At 34.3% G+C, this 16,302-nt stretch overlaps 3 protein-coding genes across 3 annotated transcripts; 2 read left to right on the top strand and 1 right to left on the bottom strand.

Moving 5' to 3' along the window:
* Positions 1 to 8,140: 8,140 nt before the first annotated feature.
* Positions 8,141 to 10,466, top strand: nlp-10 (Neuropeptide-Like Protein). The gene is made up of 4 exons (NM_065394.7): positions 8,141 to 8,241; positions 9,249 to 9,341; positions 9,736 to 9,876; positions 10,166 to 10,466. The coding sequence occupies exons 1-4, from the start codon at positions 8,184 to 8,186 to the stop codon at positions 10,267 to 10,269; spliced, it is 396 nt and encodes a 131-aa protein (NP_497795.1). The 5' UTR covers positions 8,141 to 8,183; the 3' UTR covers positions 10,270 to 10,466.
* A 2,059-nt stretch (positions 10,467 to 12,525) lies between these two features.
* F37A8.2 (RING-type domain-containing protein) lies at positions 12,526 to 14,538 on the top strand. The gene is made up of 9 exons (NM_065393.3): positions 12,526 to 12,719; positions 12,842 to 12,925; positions 12,972 to 13,111; positions 13,160 to 13,275; positions 13,393 to 13,477; positions 13,532 to 13,759; positions 13,805 to 13,960; positions 14,018 to 14,224; positions 14,426 to 14,538. The coding sequence occupies exons 1-9, from the start codon at positions 12,624 to 12,626 to the stop codon at positions 14,496 to 14,498; spliced, it is 1,185 nt and encodes a 394-aa protein (NP_497794.1). The 5' UTR covers positions 12,526 to 12,623; the 3' UTR covers positions 14,499 to 14,538.
* Positions 14,539 to 14,815: 277 nt separating this feature from the next.
* F37A8.1 (mRNA 5'-triphosphatase) lies at positions 14,816 to 15,613 on the bottom strand. Its single transcript, NM_065392.2, has 4 exons — positions 15,521 to 15,613; positions 15,370 to 15,474; positions 15,184 to 15,324; positions 14,816 to 15,136 (listed from the first exon to the last, which is right to left on the bottom strand). Exons 1-4 carry the CDS (start codon positions 15,590 to 15,592, stop codon positions 14,921 to 14,923), a joined length of 534 nt encoding a protein of 177 aa, NP_497793.1. The 5' UTR covers positions 15,593 to 15,613; the 3' UTR covers positions 14,816 to 14,920.
* Between the last annotated feature and the right edge of the window lie 689 nt (positions 15,614 to 16,302).

The following is a 16,302-nucleotide window of genomic DNA, read 5'->3' as shown; positions in this document are numbered from 1 at the left end:
CTTTTGTCCTTCTTTTAGCTTTTGATGATTAGCATGTGGCTACTAGCGGTGCACACGCATAAAACATGACTATATGATCTCCCTCTTCCCCCCATTTTTAATAATTTTCAGCTCATCCATATGCTCTTCCCGGTATATTTCTCATCAATCATTACCAATGAATAGCGCATCCCAAAATATGACAAATTTTTGGGTTTCGGGGGCACAAAATGTTGTGGGAGGATGCGTGGCAGTAAGGAAGGGGACCCCCACTTCCCTTATTCATTTATTAATACATTCATACAAATTTCAAATAATTGAGTTAAGTCAGAGGCAGACTATGTCAGACTATTCGTTAGCTATTTGCAGATACATTAGTCATTCTAGACACATTTTTTTAAATACTCTGCAGAAAAATTTGATTTTTCAAAATTTACCATGTCAAATTTGCGACTTGTTTAATTTTTCTGAATTTTTTCGCAAATACTTTTTGGATTCAAAATTTTTAAAATCAAATTATTTTATTGATCGTCGAAAAAAATTGGTGTTATAATTCAAATTTGAAATTTTTTAACAGATTTTTGGCGGAAAAAAAAGTATTGCACTATTTTTAAAACTCAAAAAAATTTATTTGGGCGAGAAAGTAAATTTTTAATTGAAAAAACATTCCGCGAGACAGAGCTTTTTGAAGTTTCGGGTAGAAATTGAAACTGTAATTTTATCAACAAAAAAAATTTAGGGGAAAACATTGGTTTTCAGTGCCTAAACCAAAATTTAATGATGATTATTATTCCGCTAAATTTATAATTTTCAAAAAAGCCTTTGACACCTACGTTTCTACTGTCCGAAGGAAATTGAAAAAAGTTTAGCCAGAAAACAGTTTCTATCTTTGGGCTGCATAAAAATTATTGCTCACTTTTTCTGGGTCCTACTACTACCAATTACATTGCCCTCTTGCATTTACTCTCAATTTCGATAAAGTTCAAAAAGAGATGCGCCCGAATTTTCAGCCCAGTTTCTGTTTTTACTCTAGATTTAATTTACTTGCTTTGGTCATGAATAACTTTACCAGTTTTCAACTCCTCCTTTTCCTTCTTTTCTTCCAACTTATTTTAATTACACTTGGGGTTGTCGTCAGTAAACAATGGAAGATGGATGAAAAGAGGTGCCACAAGTATTAAATGTCTGCTCTGCTATGTTCCATCAAATAGTAGTTCTCATGACTTTTCATTTAAAATGCTTCAGAAGAAGCACAGAAACTTTCAGAAGTCATCATCGTCATTTTATTCAAGTTCCGTGTTGAGTCAACTTTTTTATAAAGTTATGTGTTTTACTGTGAAGCTAGCTGAGCATTGATTACTGTTAATCATTGAAATTATTTTTCATCCTTTATTGATGTTAATTTTCAAATTATTCCTGTTCTAAGATTCCAACATCTACTGAAAATTCTCGGATTTTCAGAAGTCACCGACATTAATCATAGAATTCTTGTTTAAAATCACAATATGTGAACCCTCGCCACCCTGATTCCAGAAAGATTCCCGCTGCTCCAAAATTCAGACGTCTGTCTATTATCCCTCCTTCCCAGTATAAAATGAGGCGCGACCCCATTGCTCAGGTGATTATAGTCTGGCATTTTTAATGTATTTTTGTTTTCTACAAAACTCTGGTATAGATAGTTATTAAAATATATAAACATTTAAATTTTAAATTATTCGGATAACTGTTTTTTTTTCAATTTGGCCAGCAAATTTCAAACAACTGATTAAGTTACGCCCAATTTTTTGGGGGGTTTTCGGCAAATTTAAATAAATTTTCTCCGTTTTTAATTTGAAATCAAAAAAGCATGTAATTCTTTTCGGAAAACGGAAAACTCCAAAGAGCTAAACGTAGTCTAATAAGCCATTTTTGTTGTTGCCAAAAACATTTTTTTTATTTTTTCAAAAGTTAAATGTTGCTTTTTGTACTCAACTCTCAGTGTTATAGTTGAATATTATAAGGAAATTTCATATACAAAATATGTATTTCAGCTAGGAATTCACCAAGAAATTTGCATCTCTAATGCAAAATCTTCCTAATTGAGTCTCGAGCGTTTTTCACTTTTTGCACCATTTTTCCTCGTAGCTATATTATTTTTGTAACACTTTTTTAAATGTTTTAAAAAATCAAATTTTTGAGAAGCTCGAAAATATAAAATTTCACTCTAAAAATTTAGCCATTTATTTTATTACCCAGCCGCGAAATTTTTCGATTTTGGCCCCAACTTGGTCTCGACACAACGCATTTTCATAAATGCGAAAAATTTTTAATTTAAAGAGTGCTATAATTCCAAACTTAGAATTTTTATCAATCTCAAATTAAAAAATACATTTTAACAAATCGAAAAATTACTGTGAAAAATCTATAAAAATTTCGAATTTTGATATTGCAGTGTTTTAAAGGCGCACAGCTTTCGTTCGCTTCCATAATATTTCATCGTGTCGAGAGGTCAGTATGCTTTCGGCGCAAAAATCGTAAAATATTGAGTTTTTAAAGTTTTAGTGATCAGTCAATTTTTTAATTTTCAATCTGAAACAATTTTGATCTCAAAATACACATGTTATCTGCGTTGGCGGAAAATTTTCAAATTAGAGTTTCCTTCCTACACATTTTCCCATAATTCTCTAGTTTTTGAAGGAAATCGTGCAAAAATCATGAGCACATAGATCCATCTCCTCCCCCACTGCATCTCAATTTTCTTCAACAATTGACCTTTTGATACTTTGCTCCAGTTGAATTCCAATTAATCCGTGTTGTTGCCATGTACTCATTTTATCTATTAGGAACATCGGAAAACTGAGTACTTCAGGGGGGAGCTTCTTCTAGCCATACATACACGTCATTCGTATTCCTCGTGTTTTCGACCTCTATTTAACAAAAAAAATTTATCGTCCGAGCCCCGTTCAGTTTATATCCGTAGTCTAAATTTCTGACAGCGGAAGTATAAATTAATGGGCACTATTAGCCCTTTTTTATTGATCAATTTGGATACAATTTCTCCATTTTTCCGAATGTTTGAGATCTGAATTTTTGAAGTCTAAGAGATTTTATTATTATGAGGAATTTACTTCAACTCTCATTCAGATCAAAATATGTCATTTAAAAGAGTAGGTCCCTACAAAGAAATTAGCAAAACCGGAGCACTTTGAACTAAAAAAAACGATCAGAAAATATTTTCACGTCCTTTTTTCATAGGTGGTCTAGAATTTGTGCTCAAAAAAATTTTTCCAATTCTAATTCAGTTTTTATGATTTTGTATGACCATGGAAGCCGTTGACAACAGCTAAACAAAATTGCAGCTAAAAAAAAAATTTTGGAGCAAATTCGAATTTCAAATAAAAATCTAGAAAATTATAAGAATTTTTTTATTTATTTCCGAAAGCAACTGAAATTTTTTGACTGCAAAAATTGCCAGAATTTTCGGTTATCTTTTTTCAAAATTTTTTTTAAAGTTTTCTCAAGTTCAATTTCTAAAATAGACTTCCTAGAATCAAAGACCGTTTCATTTTTTCTTACTTTTTTTCAATCAGCAATCATAAACCAATTACCTTGGCTTCAAAAAACCGCCTACATTATCATACTTTCTGAAAACCTTCTGTGAGTGTTCCAACGTTTTTCACAAATTTAATTAGTCTATGTCTAGTTATGAGCCCCAAAAATTGGTGCACACACAAATGAGCCCACTTCAAAAATTTGCTCTTAACATTCTGCATACTTGAAAAGTTGAAAATTGTTGTTTCTTGTCACTTGCAAATTAGAAAACTATACATTTTCTCTAAATTCTTCAAATAAAAAAAGTTTTTTATCAATATTTGAGTAGCCTTTCTGACGAATTTTATTGGTGAAATTGAGCGAAAATTGACCAAAAATTGGTAAAAGTTGCGCATCTTTATGACTAGTCAAGCGACTATAAATTCAATTTATATAAGACTTTTTGGTCAGAACTTGTCACATTTTTTAGCGGATTCTTCTTGTCTCTAGGCGTTTTCTGGGTGGTATCTGGATTTTTTCTCATTTTTTAATTCTAGATTTTAAAAAATAAAAAAAAATGTCCAATACTTTTTTTGGAGAGTTCAAGGTCTTTTGAAAAAATATATAATTCCTCCACAATTGATCTATTTTAAATTCTCATATCTGAAATCTTTTTCATAATTTTTTTTGGTCCAAAAAACAAAAAAAACTAAAAAGACTAAGTACACGTGCATCACCTTTTTTATTAATTTTTCAAAAAAATAAATTAATTTTTCAAAAAAATAAAATTGAGTTTTGCAGATCTACAAACAAACTCACAACAAAAAAAAACAAAAATAGGCGGTGGTAGGCAGCCTACCTGCCCTGAAACACTATAATTTTTCCTAGTTTCTGTGTTTTTTTCGACCTCTCACATGCTTCTGTTTGCTATCTGAAACCTATTGAAGCCACGTGAAAAGCGGCATTATTCAACACCGCTGGGTGGGTCCTCCTAATGCCGTCATTAAACATCAACTCGTGACGTCATTAATGAATTTTAAATTTTTTTTTTCTGCAAAATTTCGAGAAACCGATGTTATCTTTTTTCTAGAAAAATTCAGTAGAAGGTGGTCTCTCGTTTTTTGTTTTTTCTTTTAAATATCCTACAATATTCTTTTATCATTTGAAATTTAGTTAGCGGCCGGCATCTCGTAGGTTTTGTTGGCAAAAAATAAATTTACAAATTTTTGAAAATAATCAAATGAGGCTTGAACCGCGATTTGTCGGTTTCTTGTGGTACGTGTGCAGCCGACATCAAAGGAGGTCTCTAAGATATCAGGGTCTTGCCACGATTACTGTCACGGTTACTGTAGGAATGCTGTAGTCTGCCCAAAGTTCGTAAAAATGCATTCAAGTTACGTGATAATCTTGAAAGTGACGATCAAGTTTTCAAGCTTTAATATTTTTCCCTATTGTTTCCGATTTCTAATCCCTCCTGGTTTTTGAAGTATACCTCCAATTTCAATGAATGTTTCGAAAATATCATATTTCAATAAACTACATCCCCCTTTTTGGATGTCATTTTCTATCTCTTCTGATTCTCGATTCGCTATTTTTATTCATATAGTTTTTGAATTCTCCATTTCCGTGTGTTTTTGCAAAAAAAAACATTATTTCGGAGAATATGAATTCTAATCGGAAATGTCATTTCTTTATTCGAAAGAATTGAATATTCAGGAGTTTGCACTAAAACGGAGTTGAGACAAAAAAAATTGGGAGCAATGATGTTCAGTTTTTTATTTTTGAACTTTTTCAAGTTTTCAAAGGTTGAAAATTTTTGTAAAAGGATTAAAAATTGAAAAAAAAATCACAAAAAACTGTCGATCTTGTCAACTTACATTAATAATTTTGGTATTCTAAGAAATTTGAAATAAATTTTATTTTTTTACAAATACCTTGGTCTGTAAATTAAATAGGCGTAGTCGTGTTACGCCTACCTTGTAGGCAACGTATACCTATAGGTAGGCATTGGCCAGAGCACTGAAAAAATTTCCATAGTTCCTTATTGAATGGCAACTGAATAGATACTTCAATGCACAACCACATAATTATCCCTTTTTCTTTTTTCTTTCCAAAGCTGTCTTCAGTGATCTCCCAATGACACACTTGTTCACCGGAACTCTGGGATCTTGAATTCCGGAAATACGTTGTTGTCTCTATCGAGACTAGTGAGACAATTCATAGCTTTGCCTGGAGTCTTCAAGGACCATTTAAGGGTGTATAGGTTCTTGGAAACGTCATACTTGAAATTTTAACCACCGTATATATAATGAAAGCTAGTTTGAAGTCAAAAATCTTTTAGTTTTGATTTTAATACCTACTTGCCTAGGTAGCTGCCTACTGCCTCTTTTCCATTATGGCGGGAAGAAATGAATCTAGGCCTAAATGTAAGAGCCTTTATCTCAAACCTAAGTCCGTCAAAAAACATTCTGTCATTTTTAATGCCTAGTCTATACAATTTTGCCAAAAAAAACTTCACAATAATTTCTTTGAATTGTCTCCCTAAAACATTGGATTTATGTACTTTTTGTATCCATTTCTTTTGCCTATTCTCTTTTTTTGCCCTCTAATAACATCTAGACACGCCATTTTCTGACTGAGTTTCAATGAAGTGCCAAGAAAAATAAAGAAATCTTTGCTTACAATTCAATTGGGCTGATTATTATTTAAAATATTCATTTTTTCTGATTTGGGAAAACAAATAACACTGTCGTTATTTCTATACTTTTGAGTTTGAATTTGTGATCTTGTGATTGGAGTTATTGCAAATAAGTTTTGAAAAATGATAGCCAATTTTGAGAATTTGTTCAAATTTTTGTTGCCTGCCACCCATTTTTCGCACACATGAAAAAGTATCTTTAATTGTTTTGAATAATAAATATTTCATAATAAGTACATATATCATATTAAATAAAGTATAATTTGAACTTCCGCGTTCCTAGAAAACAATTAATATAACTTCAAGTCCTTAACTCCCCCACTTTTTCTGAGAAGGGCAGTAGCTCCACAGGGAAGAGTTAATTTTGAATAAAATGCTATTTATATTATCATGTATTCGGTTATTTTTCTTATTATATTTTTTTAATTCCCGCTTTACTTTATCCACTTTAAAATTGTATTTTTCAAAATTTAGGCAACTCAAGTTCAAAATTATTGTAGTAAAAATAGGAAGTCTACTTTTAATATTAACAATAACAAATGATATAAAATTCAAATCATTAAAGAACGTAGGAGTTCAATATTTTAATATGTTATATTAAAAATGATATGTTGAGGAAATGCGAATATATGGACGGTGCCTAATGTGAGGAATTTCAGTAATTTAAAAACTAGCTTTAACCCCGGAGTGATTTAGATATTTAGAAAAATCCATCGAGATGCTGAAGTTTGAAAAAGAGGGGGAGGGGGAAACGGGGTAGAAAAGGAAAAGTACCAAAAAATCAATTACAGGCTCCGCCCTAATAATGGTTTCTTTTTTGGATTTGGAATTTTCTAACTATTTTATCAGTGTTTTTTCTTACTTTGTTCATTTTTCTATTCAAATTCATTCAGTAAAATTCTAAAATTTTGCAGTAGGCACATGTGTAGGCCGCCAAGAATTATGTGTTTTGTTCTAAGAATTTCTAAAAATATGTTGTATTTTCATTTATTTTTTCAATTTCCCCCACCCATTCTTATCCTTTCCAAAACCACCTGCATTTCTGAAAAAAAACTATTTTTTCTTTATTTTGCCAAAATCTCTCCCATATCCGAAGCCATAAATTTCCGTTGAATTTGTTCAGTTTTACGATTTTCGCATTAGCTTCGATTCGTTTTTTATGTAAATTTTTTCCCGAATCCAGGAACTTTTCAATTTAACTCTTAAAAATCTATTTCCATGCAAAAACGTTACCTCATCCTTCTTGCATAACGTCATTGTTTGCTCTTTTTGTTCCCGACGGCACCGCCCATTTTGCAACGTTTTCATTAAGTTGGTAGAGAATTGTTGGTGTAGAAATGAAAATAAAACAAAGAAATGCACAAAGAGCAACTTTTTGACCTTTTTTGTCTGGAACTACTTTTTTATACTTTTCAAGAAAAATCAGAATTTGTCTTATTACCTGAAACTTGTAAATACTTGAATGTTCTAACTTTTCAAAGAGAAATTGGCACAAAAGTTTTCAAAAGCCACGACAACGCAGGAGCCAGCAATTCAGCCAATACCTGAAGTCTAAGCCTACGCCTAAGCTTGCGCCTAAGCTTGAGCCTTAACCTAAGCCTATGCCTGTGCCTGTGCCTAGGCCCAAGCCCAATCCTGAGCATAAGCCTAAGTTTTAGCCTAAGCGTAAGTTCAAGCCTAAACCTAACCCTAGGGCTTTTTTTATTCTATATTTTATTTTTTTTTTTTTCAAATTATTCATTTTCTTTTTTGCTCTAACTCCCAGTAATTAATCACCAATCTATACACTGATTTTAAAAAGCAGCTGCAAAGTTCTATGACATTTCATTCCGTTCCCTTCTACGTAATTTCTCAGACACCCCGCTCTTTCATTGTGATTTCATGGGCATCTGATTTTGGAAAATGATTCAGTTTTCGTGTGCAAAATAACAACATTAACCATCATTTTTGCAGGTAAAAACAAAAAGCAGGCGCGCGCGTGGCCTTCTCCGCCAGAATGTGGTACATCGCTCTCTTGTTGGCCGTCATCGCCACCTCGGTCACAGCACAGAAAGGTTTGGAAATTCAAATTTTTAGAATGAATAGGAAATTAATATAGTGATAATTGTATTAAATAAAATTAATCGTGCTCAAGATTTTGAGCTGAAATTAAAATTTTTAAGGTTTTATCTCTTTGATTTTGCAAATGTCATGTCTCGACTTAGAAAACTTATATCTCAGAATTTTTTTTTTTTTTGAAAGTATTTGAAAGTGTTTGAAAGTGTTCAATATCAAACGTAGAATAATATTCTACACGCAACTTGCCAGTTGACATCTTTTTGATAATAAAACAAGTAAGTTTTAGTAGCTTCAGGAAGAATGCCCCCGTTCTCTTCTGTTCCAATTCAATTGCTCATAATTTAATTGTTTTTGATCATATCAAAAAATGTTTAATTGTGAAATTGTAGGAAAATATTTGTCAAGTACTTTGTTAATTAATGACTTTTTGATAAATCAAAAGCAAGAAAGATATAAGCTTTCAAAGTTGGCACAAATTGAAAAATATTAAATCCCCTCCGCATTCTTTGTAAATTCAACTTCCTAAAATTATATTTTTGTACATAGCAATTTATTTTTTGGAAATTTGTGAATTGAAAAAAGTATTTGTAGTTTTTTTTGTTCATGTTTTGTTTTGAAATTGAAGGTTTTTTGGTACTTTTCCGATTTCTGCCCCCAAAATGTTTTTCAATTTTTTAATTTAATTCACACGTGTATGTTTATTTCAATAGTATTTCAACTTTTAGGCTTACTATTAGAAAACAACAATACTAACAAGCCTGAAATTACAAAGAAGTTCACGTTTCAATAATGAAATTTTCGAAAACATTTTGGGGGGCAGAAATCGGAAAAGTACCATTTTTTTGTGAAAAATTTGATAACACGAAGGATATTACGCTTAAAGTTGTCACAAGTTAAAAAAGAAGGTATTTTTGCGATGAAAATTTACTCGGAATTTTTAATCTTAAAATTGTTGTTATAAATATTATTGATATAATTCCATTAACCTTATCAAATTTTACAGCAGACGACGAGCCAATCGTCTTCCTGGTTCGAGTTCCCATTGATGAAATGGACGATGATTCAAGTCTTCTCGAGTCATACTATCATCCAAGAGGTTAGTTTTTTTTGGAGGTCACTTGACTTATTTTAAGGAAATGAAATAGGAAATGAAACTAGAGAATGGGGTGAGACCAAAGTGGAATATTTTGTTTTGAAATTAGAGTTTGGTTTCGGTTTGCAACAAAAAAATAGTGATCCGGAAGCGCACGGGGTGGGCGTTTTATGGCAAAGATCGGGTTGCAAATATGAAACTTTTTTCTTTGGTTTTTTGTATTTCTAAGAGCTTTTGAATAGGCATGAAATCATTCTAGGCTGTAGGCAAAACTTTACCTACCTACGGGCCTACGAGGCCGGTGTATTTCTCGGGTTTTATAAATTAAAACTTGAGTTCAAAACCTTCCTTCAAATAAAATTTTTTAAAAAGTTTTTCCATAATCAATTTTTTGCAGATATATTATCAAAACGAGCGATTCCATTCAACGGCGGTATGTACGGCAAACGATCAACAATGCCGTTCTCAGGTGGAATGTACGGAAAGAGATCCGGACAGATTTTTGCTCAACGAAGAGCCGCTATTCCATTTTCTGGGGGTAAGTATGAATGTAGGCACTTTGCAAGTTAACCTGCGCGGGTAAACATGGTGCATTGAACGTTTAAGCATATGATCTACCTATGCCTACCTCATCACCAAAGTTTCAACAATTTTTCATTAAAATTGAAAGTTACAAAATACTTTGAATTTTCCGCCGAAACGCTTCAAATTGGTGCCAAGTTTTCAAAGTTTTCAAAATCAATCTTAGGCCAAAACCAAAGCTTAAGCCTAAGTTTAAGCCCAAGCCTAAACCTAAACTTATTCTTTCAAAAAACTATTTTTTTCAGGAATGTATGGAAAGCGTTCGTTGGTGCCACAAAGTTATTCGAATAACGAAAATCAAATAAAACGAGGAGCAATGCCGTTTTCTGGTGGTATGTACGGACGATGATGATTTGTGCTGCATTTTCTGGGAAATTTCAATTATTATCTCTTTGCTCCATCCATTTTTTTTAAAACCAGATCACTCTGTTTCTTTTACTCTTTTCTCTTCCACATCCTCTATCGATCTCAATCTATCTGATCTCATTCCAATTGGGGGATTTATGATGACAATGGATTTTTTATCCAATAAAAAGTGCGTTAGGATCGATGTTTTTTTATTGTTTTTTTTTTTTTGATTTCAAAATTTGAGGATCATTTGTCAAACAATACAAGGTGGACAAATTCGGTACCGATGAGATGTGGAAATTGATTACAAATTGATTGTTAGTTGAACCATCCGGGGCACTGAAAAGTATATTTCTGCGTATAAAAAATCTTCGAAATCTAGGCATGGCTTTCGCGGACTGCATTCGCGTTTCAGGTCTGTAATTTGAGGCAAAATTGACCAAACAAATATCATAATAAAAGTTACCAACCTGTGATCATTCTCATTGGGTCTCTAATAACAAAACCATATGCATCTAAATCTTTGAGCCTTCCTCTTAATTTCACGAATGCTTTCTCAAAGAATGCGGGCCACAATTCATACTTGTTCACATTGATCAACGGATCTCCAGTCCCAGTCACAAGTGGAAAAAAGAATCCAATTTGATTAGTTTCCATTCTCCGTCTACCAGCAATCCAAAGCCAATTTAGTTTGATTCTTCAGAAGCTGCATTTTCCAAGATACTCACTTTATCTGTACCAAGCCATTGTTTCTCTATTTCTCAGGCAAGATAAATCATTTTGATTTGTCATTGCGGCCAGAGATGCAGCTATATTACTGCCATAAGCAATTTCCTGAAATCTGTAATATAGCCGATATTTCAGTATTACAACTTACAGATGTTACTCTGAACTGCTTGAGAATTTTATTGTACAAGCAATATAACGGATCAGCGAATGATTTATAAATTACCTCCTCTTCACCACATTCGAGATTGATTTTTGTTCGGTAGAAAATGTGACATCGACGTAACTGACTCCGGATTTTCTGACAAACTTAATACGCACGAAGGGAAAGCAACCGCGTGCGTGTCTTATGCCTACCTACCGGTGCCTACCTGACTAAATACTTGCTTGCCTACCTACAAGCTTTGCGCGCACTGCAACTTTTTTCGAACGAGGGACGAGGCAAAAAGGGACGAGGCAACAATTTCCAAGTGAAAAAATTGTGAATTCAGTCGGCAAGTAGCAGTGAAAGTGGGCAATGTAATATGATGGATTACGGCTATACAAAACCCAAACTTTTTCTGAAACATGATATATATGCTTTTAAGATGCTGAAAGTACCTGATTTTCATAACGAGACAGCTAAAAAAGTTTTTAGATTTTCAAAATTCAACATTTTGTGCCAAAATCTCGACTTTTTTACCAAAAAAGTTGAATTTTGAAAATCTCAAAACTTTTTCAGCTGTCTCGTTATGAAAATCAGGTACTTTTAGCATCTAAACATCTATGTATCATGTTTGGGGAAAAGTTTGGGTTTTGTATTCCCGTAATCCATCATATTACATTGACCACTTTCACCGCTACTTGCCGGCTGAATTCACAATTTTTTCACTTGGAAATTATTTTCGCATTAACAAAAAATATGTATTTATCAGTTTTAATAATAAAACACGGAAAAAATTGGTGAAAACACAAGAAAACAAAGCAAGTAGAAAATGTCGTAAAATGCGGTGTATTGTGTGCAAACACCGATTTTTCGCATTTTTTCTCAGCCCTCGTTCGAAAAAAGTTGCAGTGATTTGCGTGATTCACGTTTAGTCTGTCATAGGTGGACAACTAGCAATTCGTGTGTAACCTGCTAATATGAAAGTAGCAACCATATAACCGTAAATGAAAAAATGGCTTCATATTTCCTTGAAAAACACTCTAAAACATGAACATGTTTTGACAACATAGTTGTCGGTTGCCAAAAGTGTTTCCGTTCGGCAACTCCGGCAGCACCCGTTGCCGCACAGCAACTAGCATACATGTTCTGTCGCCCGCAATTCTGATAGGAAAAACTCTGAAAATATAACCTCACTATCAGAGACTTGCGCAATTGAATTCTTTGTCTCCTTCCTTGAAAACTTCTTACATTGGAATTGTTTCACGTGTTTCACATGTTTCATTTTCGTTTTTCTTTTGTTCAAATGTTAATTTGATTATAGTTCAATATGTTCTGCGTGACCCATTCTATTTTCACATGAACTTTTTGCAATCAGAACAAAATAACAAGATGTTGCCAACAACTCGACTTTTGGATTTATTTCACATTTTTCAAATATTCATCGTTCTCGATATCAAAATAAAGACAAGGAAGCGCGGTAAACGATGACTGAATTCGAATCGACTGAAAACCAGAAACCGACTATGCTCGCCTCACTCGATCATCTTAGCCTACGGAATTGGGCATCGCCATTTGAAGAGGTATGTTTGTATATTGCCTCCCGACGTTTCCAGGGTTTCTCGTTTTTAGCCGACCCGGTTTGGGTTATTGAGTGGAATTCCGTTGCCCGGCATCTGCCGGGTCACTAAAATGATATTTTCAGGCTAGCACACCCCCAACATCTGATGATAGTTTCCAGTCGTCCTCTGAAGACAATCTTAGCTTGCGAAACTGGGCGCCCCTTTCAGTAAGCTCCTCTTCCGGAAAGACTATTCAATCTCCATAATTTTCAGCCAAATCCAGAAACAGAGAAATCTGCAAAGTCTCTGAGAAACTACAGCACAAATCCTCTGATCCCTTCGTACATCTGTGATTTGTGCGAGTCTCCAAAGACCTCAGAGCTTCGAGTTGCCCACGATGCTCCGACTTTCCAGTTCGTTTGAATCTCTAGCACTCAAATTGACTTTTTATGGGATTTCAGAACCACTTACTCCTATTCTATTAGTTGGGATGTGGAGATGGATGATGTGGAACACTATAGAAATGTCATGGAAACTGTTTCGAAAAGCTCTGCCATTTCTTCAAGATCTTCATTTGGTTAGTTTTTGGAAGCCTAAATCGGAATAAGTCAGCTGCTTAGAACCCTTCATAACGTTGCCACCGACACCTTACTTCACCTGGCTTCGCTTTCCGATTACATGATAAAAATTTCAGGAGGCGCCCCATCTCCAGTGGTTGTCAAGTGTGATGGGCCTTGCAAGAAGGAGTTCCCATCGAACTTGCTGAGCACGATTGGAAGGTGAGTAACCCGTTAAACATGACCCAAGTAATAATAAAAATGATGTGGTTCGAGATGTGGTCACTACCTCTGTACCGCATGTTTCGACATTGTGAAGAACGCGGATGGAACATACGGATGCAGTTCTCAGCAATGCTACTGGAAGGGATCATCACGTCAGGAGAGTAAGAAGTACTATGAGAAGGATATTTGTCGAAAGCAAAGAGCAAAGGCACTGGGTATGAAAGATCTTGGAATAGATGTGAAGCCGGCTTCTTCTGCAAGCTCAAATCCGATCAAAGAGTGAGCGAGAAGCATCCGACAGAGAACATAAATAAGAATTTCCAGAACATCCGATTCTTCATCTGAAACTAACTGTTCTCTGTCTTCTGGAACAGTTTCCTTCAACCATAGAATGTTGAACTCATTGACTCCTGTCGCCGAAAATTCCGTTGCAATCATGATGGTGCTCGTGGAGCCGGTCGAGGTGTACGGCATTGTTCAGTGAGTTTTAAAATATTTATCATTTTCAACTATTTTCTAATATCCCACTTTTTGCAGTAGCTACGTAAAAATGAGCTTCCCACTCAACACGAATCTTGCCAAAGCTCTTGGGGCAATGTTGCATCGGAAGAAGAAAGTTCTCGGAGACAATGTGGCAAATGGACAACTGTATTTTGGATTCGTGAATGATGATGAAAAGATTGGTATGCGTCGTATCAAATCGAATTATTATGATAGCTTGATGGTTGCGGAGATTCCAAAATTGTAAGTTTTAGTTTCCAATTTATAAGCTAATTTTATTAGTTTCTTATATGGAACTTGCTCTTGTCTTTATAAAAAAAGGCTGCGGCGCCGCATCTGCCTGGTTACACGATCTAAGTTGTGGAACCCGTTTAATGTCGGACGCTATCAGATGAGTGTTCGGGCACTCGGAAGTTTCTTTCACAACCTCAAAATAATTTTCAGTGATGATCGTGTCGTTCTCATCTTTGATGTCGGAGATTATGTGGCTCGTGGATTCAAGATTTATTTGGAATGAACTTGTTTCGTTTTTATGAATAAAAGTTTGAAGGTCTGCGTTTGTGTATAGGCTGCTGTGTTTTTGAAAACGCGTTTAACATAATCTGTATTCCAATAAAAGTTTCTGGTCTCGATCCTAAAACACCTTGTTTAGTAGAAATAGATGGGAAGAGGTCAAAAAGTTGTACGTCGCCGTGGTTGTTAGAGTTGAGGAATACATGTTTGAAGATCCAAGGGATCAGCTCATTGTTGGAAGTAACTGAATTGGCAGCATTGAAGTCTCCACAACACAATTGCAGATCTTCGAACAAAAATCTGGGCTTTTTCTAGATATCTATTCATCGATGAATGACAATGCTTGTTGTGACTATAATATAAATTATTTTCAAGAAGTTTCTCAGCAACATTTTCAAGAACAAGGTAGAGAAGGCAGATTCTCAATCAATGATTTCGGATAGACAAGATCAAGACAGACAAGGTGCGATCGATCTCCAACTTCAATTTCTTCTTCTCATCACGATCCGGAATTGTCACCTCGACATCCAACTCCAAAGTCACTCCGTTGCATGAAACGATTGGCGAGACACGAACCTGATCAGTCAACACCTTGTATTGAAGTTTCTTTGCGCCAAAAGCATCCGAACCGTTGCGAGTTTCCTGCAAAAAACTATTATTGTTTCTGGAGCATATTGAAATAACTATACCACAATCTCCACTCTTTCCTTAATCGATCTCAAACAACAGTCTTCGGAAAGTTTCTTGCTCTTCGACGACTTCTTGATTTCCTGCTCAGATTTCTGCGGCGACAGAGACAATGGTTTTGGCTCATCACGGATCTGCACGCTCTAGAAATGTCCAAGAAAAGATTTTTAAAAAAGTTTGTACTCAACCCTAGAAGCAATGACGTCACCAGTACTACGCCCGATACATCTATTCAACGGTTTGGACATTTGAACTTCACAGCGATCGCCTTTCTTTGGCAAAGCAAGCAAAATCTGAAAGATTTTGATTCCATTCTGGAAATTTTCTAGAAAAACATACCTTCTCGACTTCATTGATTGTGTGAAGAGAGAGACCATTCAAATAGCAGATCGTTGCATTTGCATCCGCCATTTTGAAACTAAAATCGAACTGATTTCAATCAAGGATATTCGTACTCAAAGCCAAACACGTAGTTTGTAGAGGTACACGTAATGAACTTTTATGAATTTATTTAATTGTTTTACTCAATTATAAAATTAAATATAGAAATAGTAAAATAACTTCTGAAGCTTAGAATTTTTACGATATCCTACGCTCATAAGTTTTGTTTAAAACAACGAGTACAGTAACCCGTCATAAAAAAATATTCAGACTTGTAATGTACTTATGTTAGCCGCTCGTCACCATCACCAACATCGTCAACGCACGAAAAATTTAATTGTTAATCATATAAAATACATTTTGTAGTATATTTCTTGAAAATTATTATGTTTGTAGCTTTAGCAATTTTTAGCCCGTAACGAGCAAATTTTTTGGCAATTCCGCAATGCTAATTTCTAATTTCTACTGTATTGAGTGTGTTTTTTTGGTGAAGAATAACTATGTCTTTCATCTTGAGAATTGAACTTTTTTCACAACTCAACAATTGCCGAATTTCAAACAGCCTAATTTTTATAATTTTTTTTTCAATCTTTGTAATAATTAAAATTTCCTGCTAGCATAAAACTGAAATTCGCCAATGTGTTCATTTTGAAATTTTCACATGCACATCTGTTTCATCTTTATCCCGCCTTTTCCTCCTCCTCCCTCACTTTTATTCCAATTGATTTCCAATCGGCCCA

This window comes from Caenorhabditis elegans, chromosome III (genome assembly GCF_000002985.6).
Source record: "Caenorhabditis elegans chromosome III".
Classification (NCBI taxonomy): Eukaryota; Metazoa; Nematoda; class Chromadorea; order Rhabditida; family Rhabditidae; genus Caenorhabditis; species Caenorhabditis elegans.
This window is presented reverse-complemented; position numbering and strand designations above follow the sequence as displayed.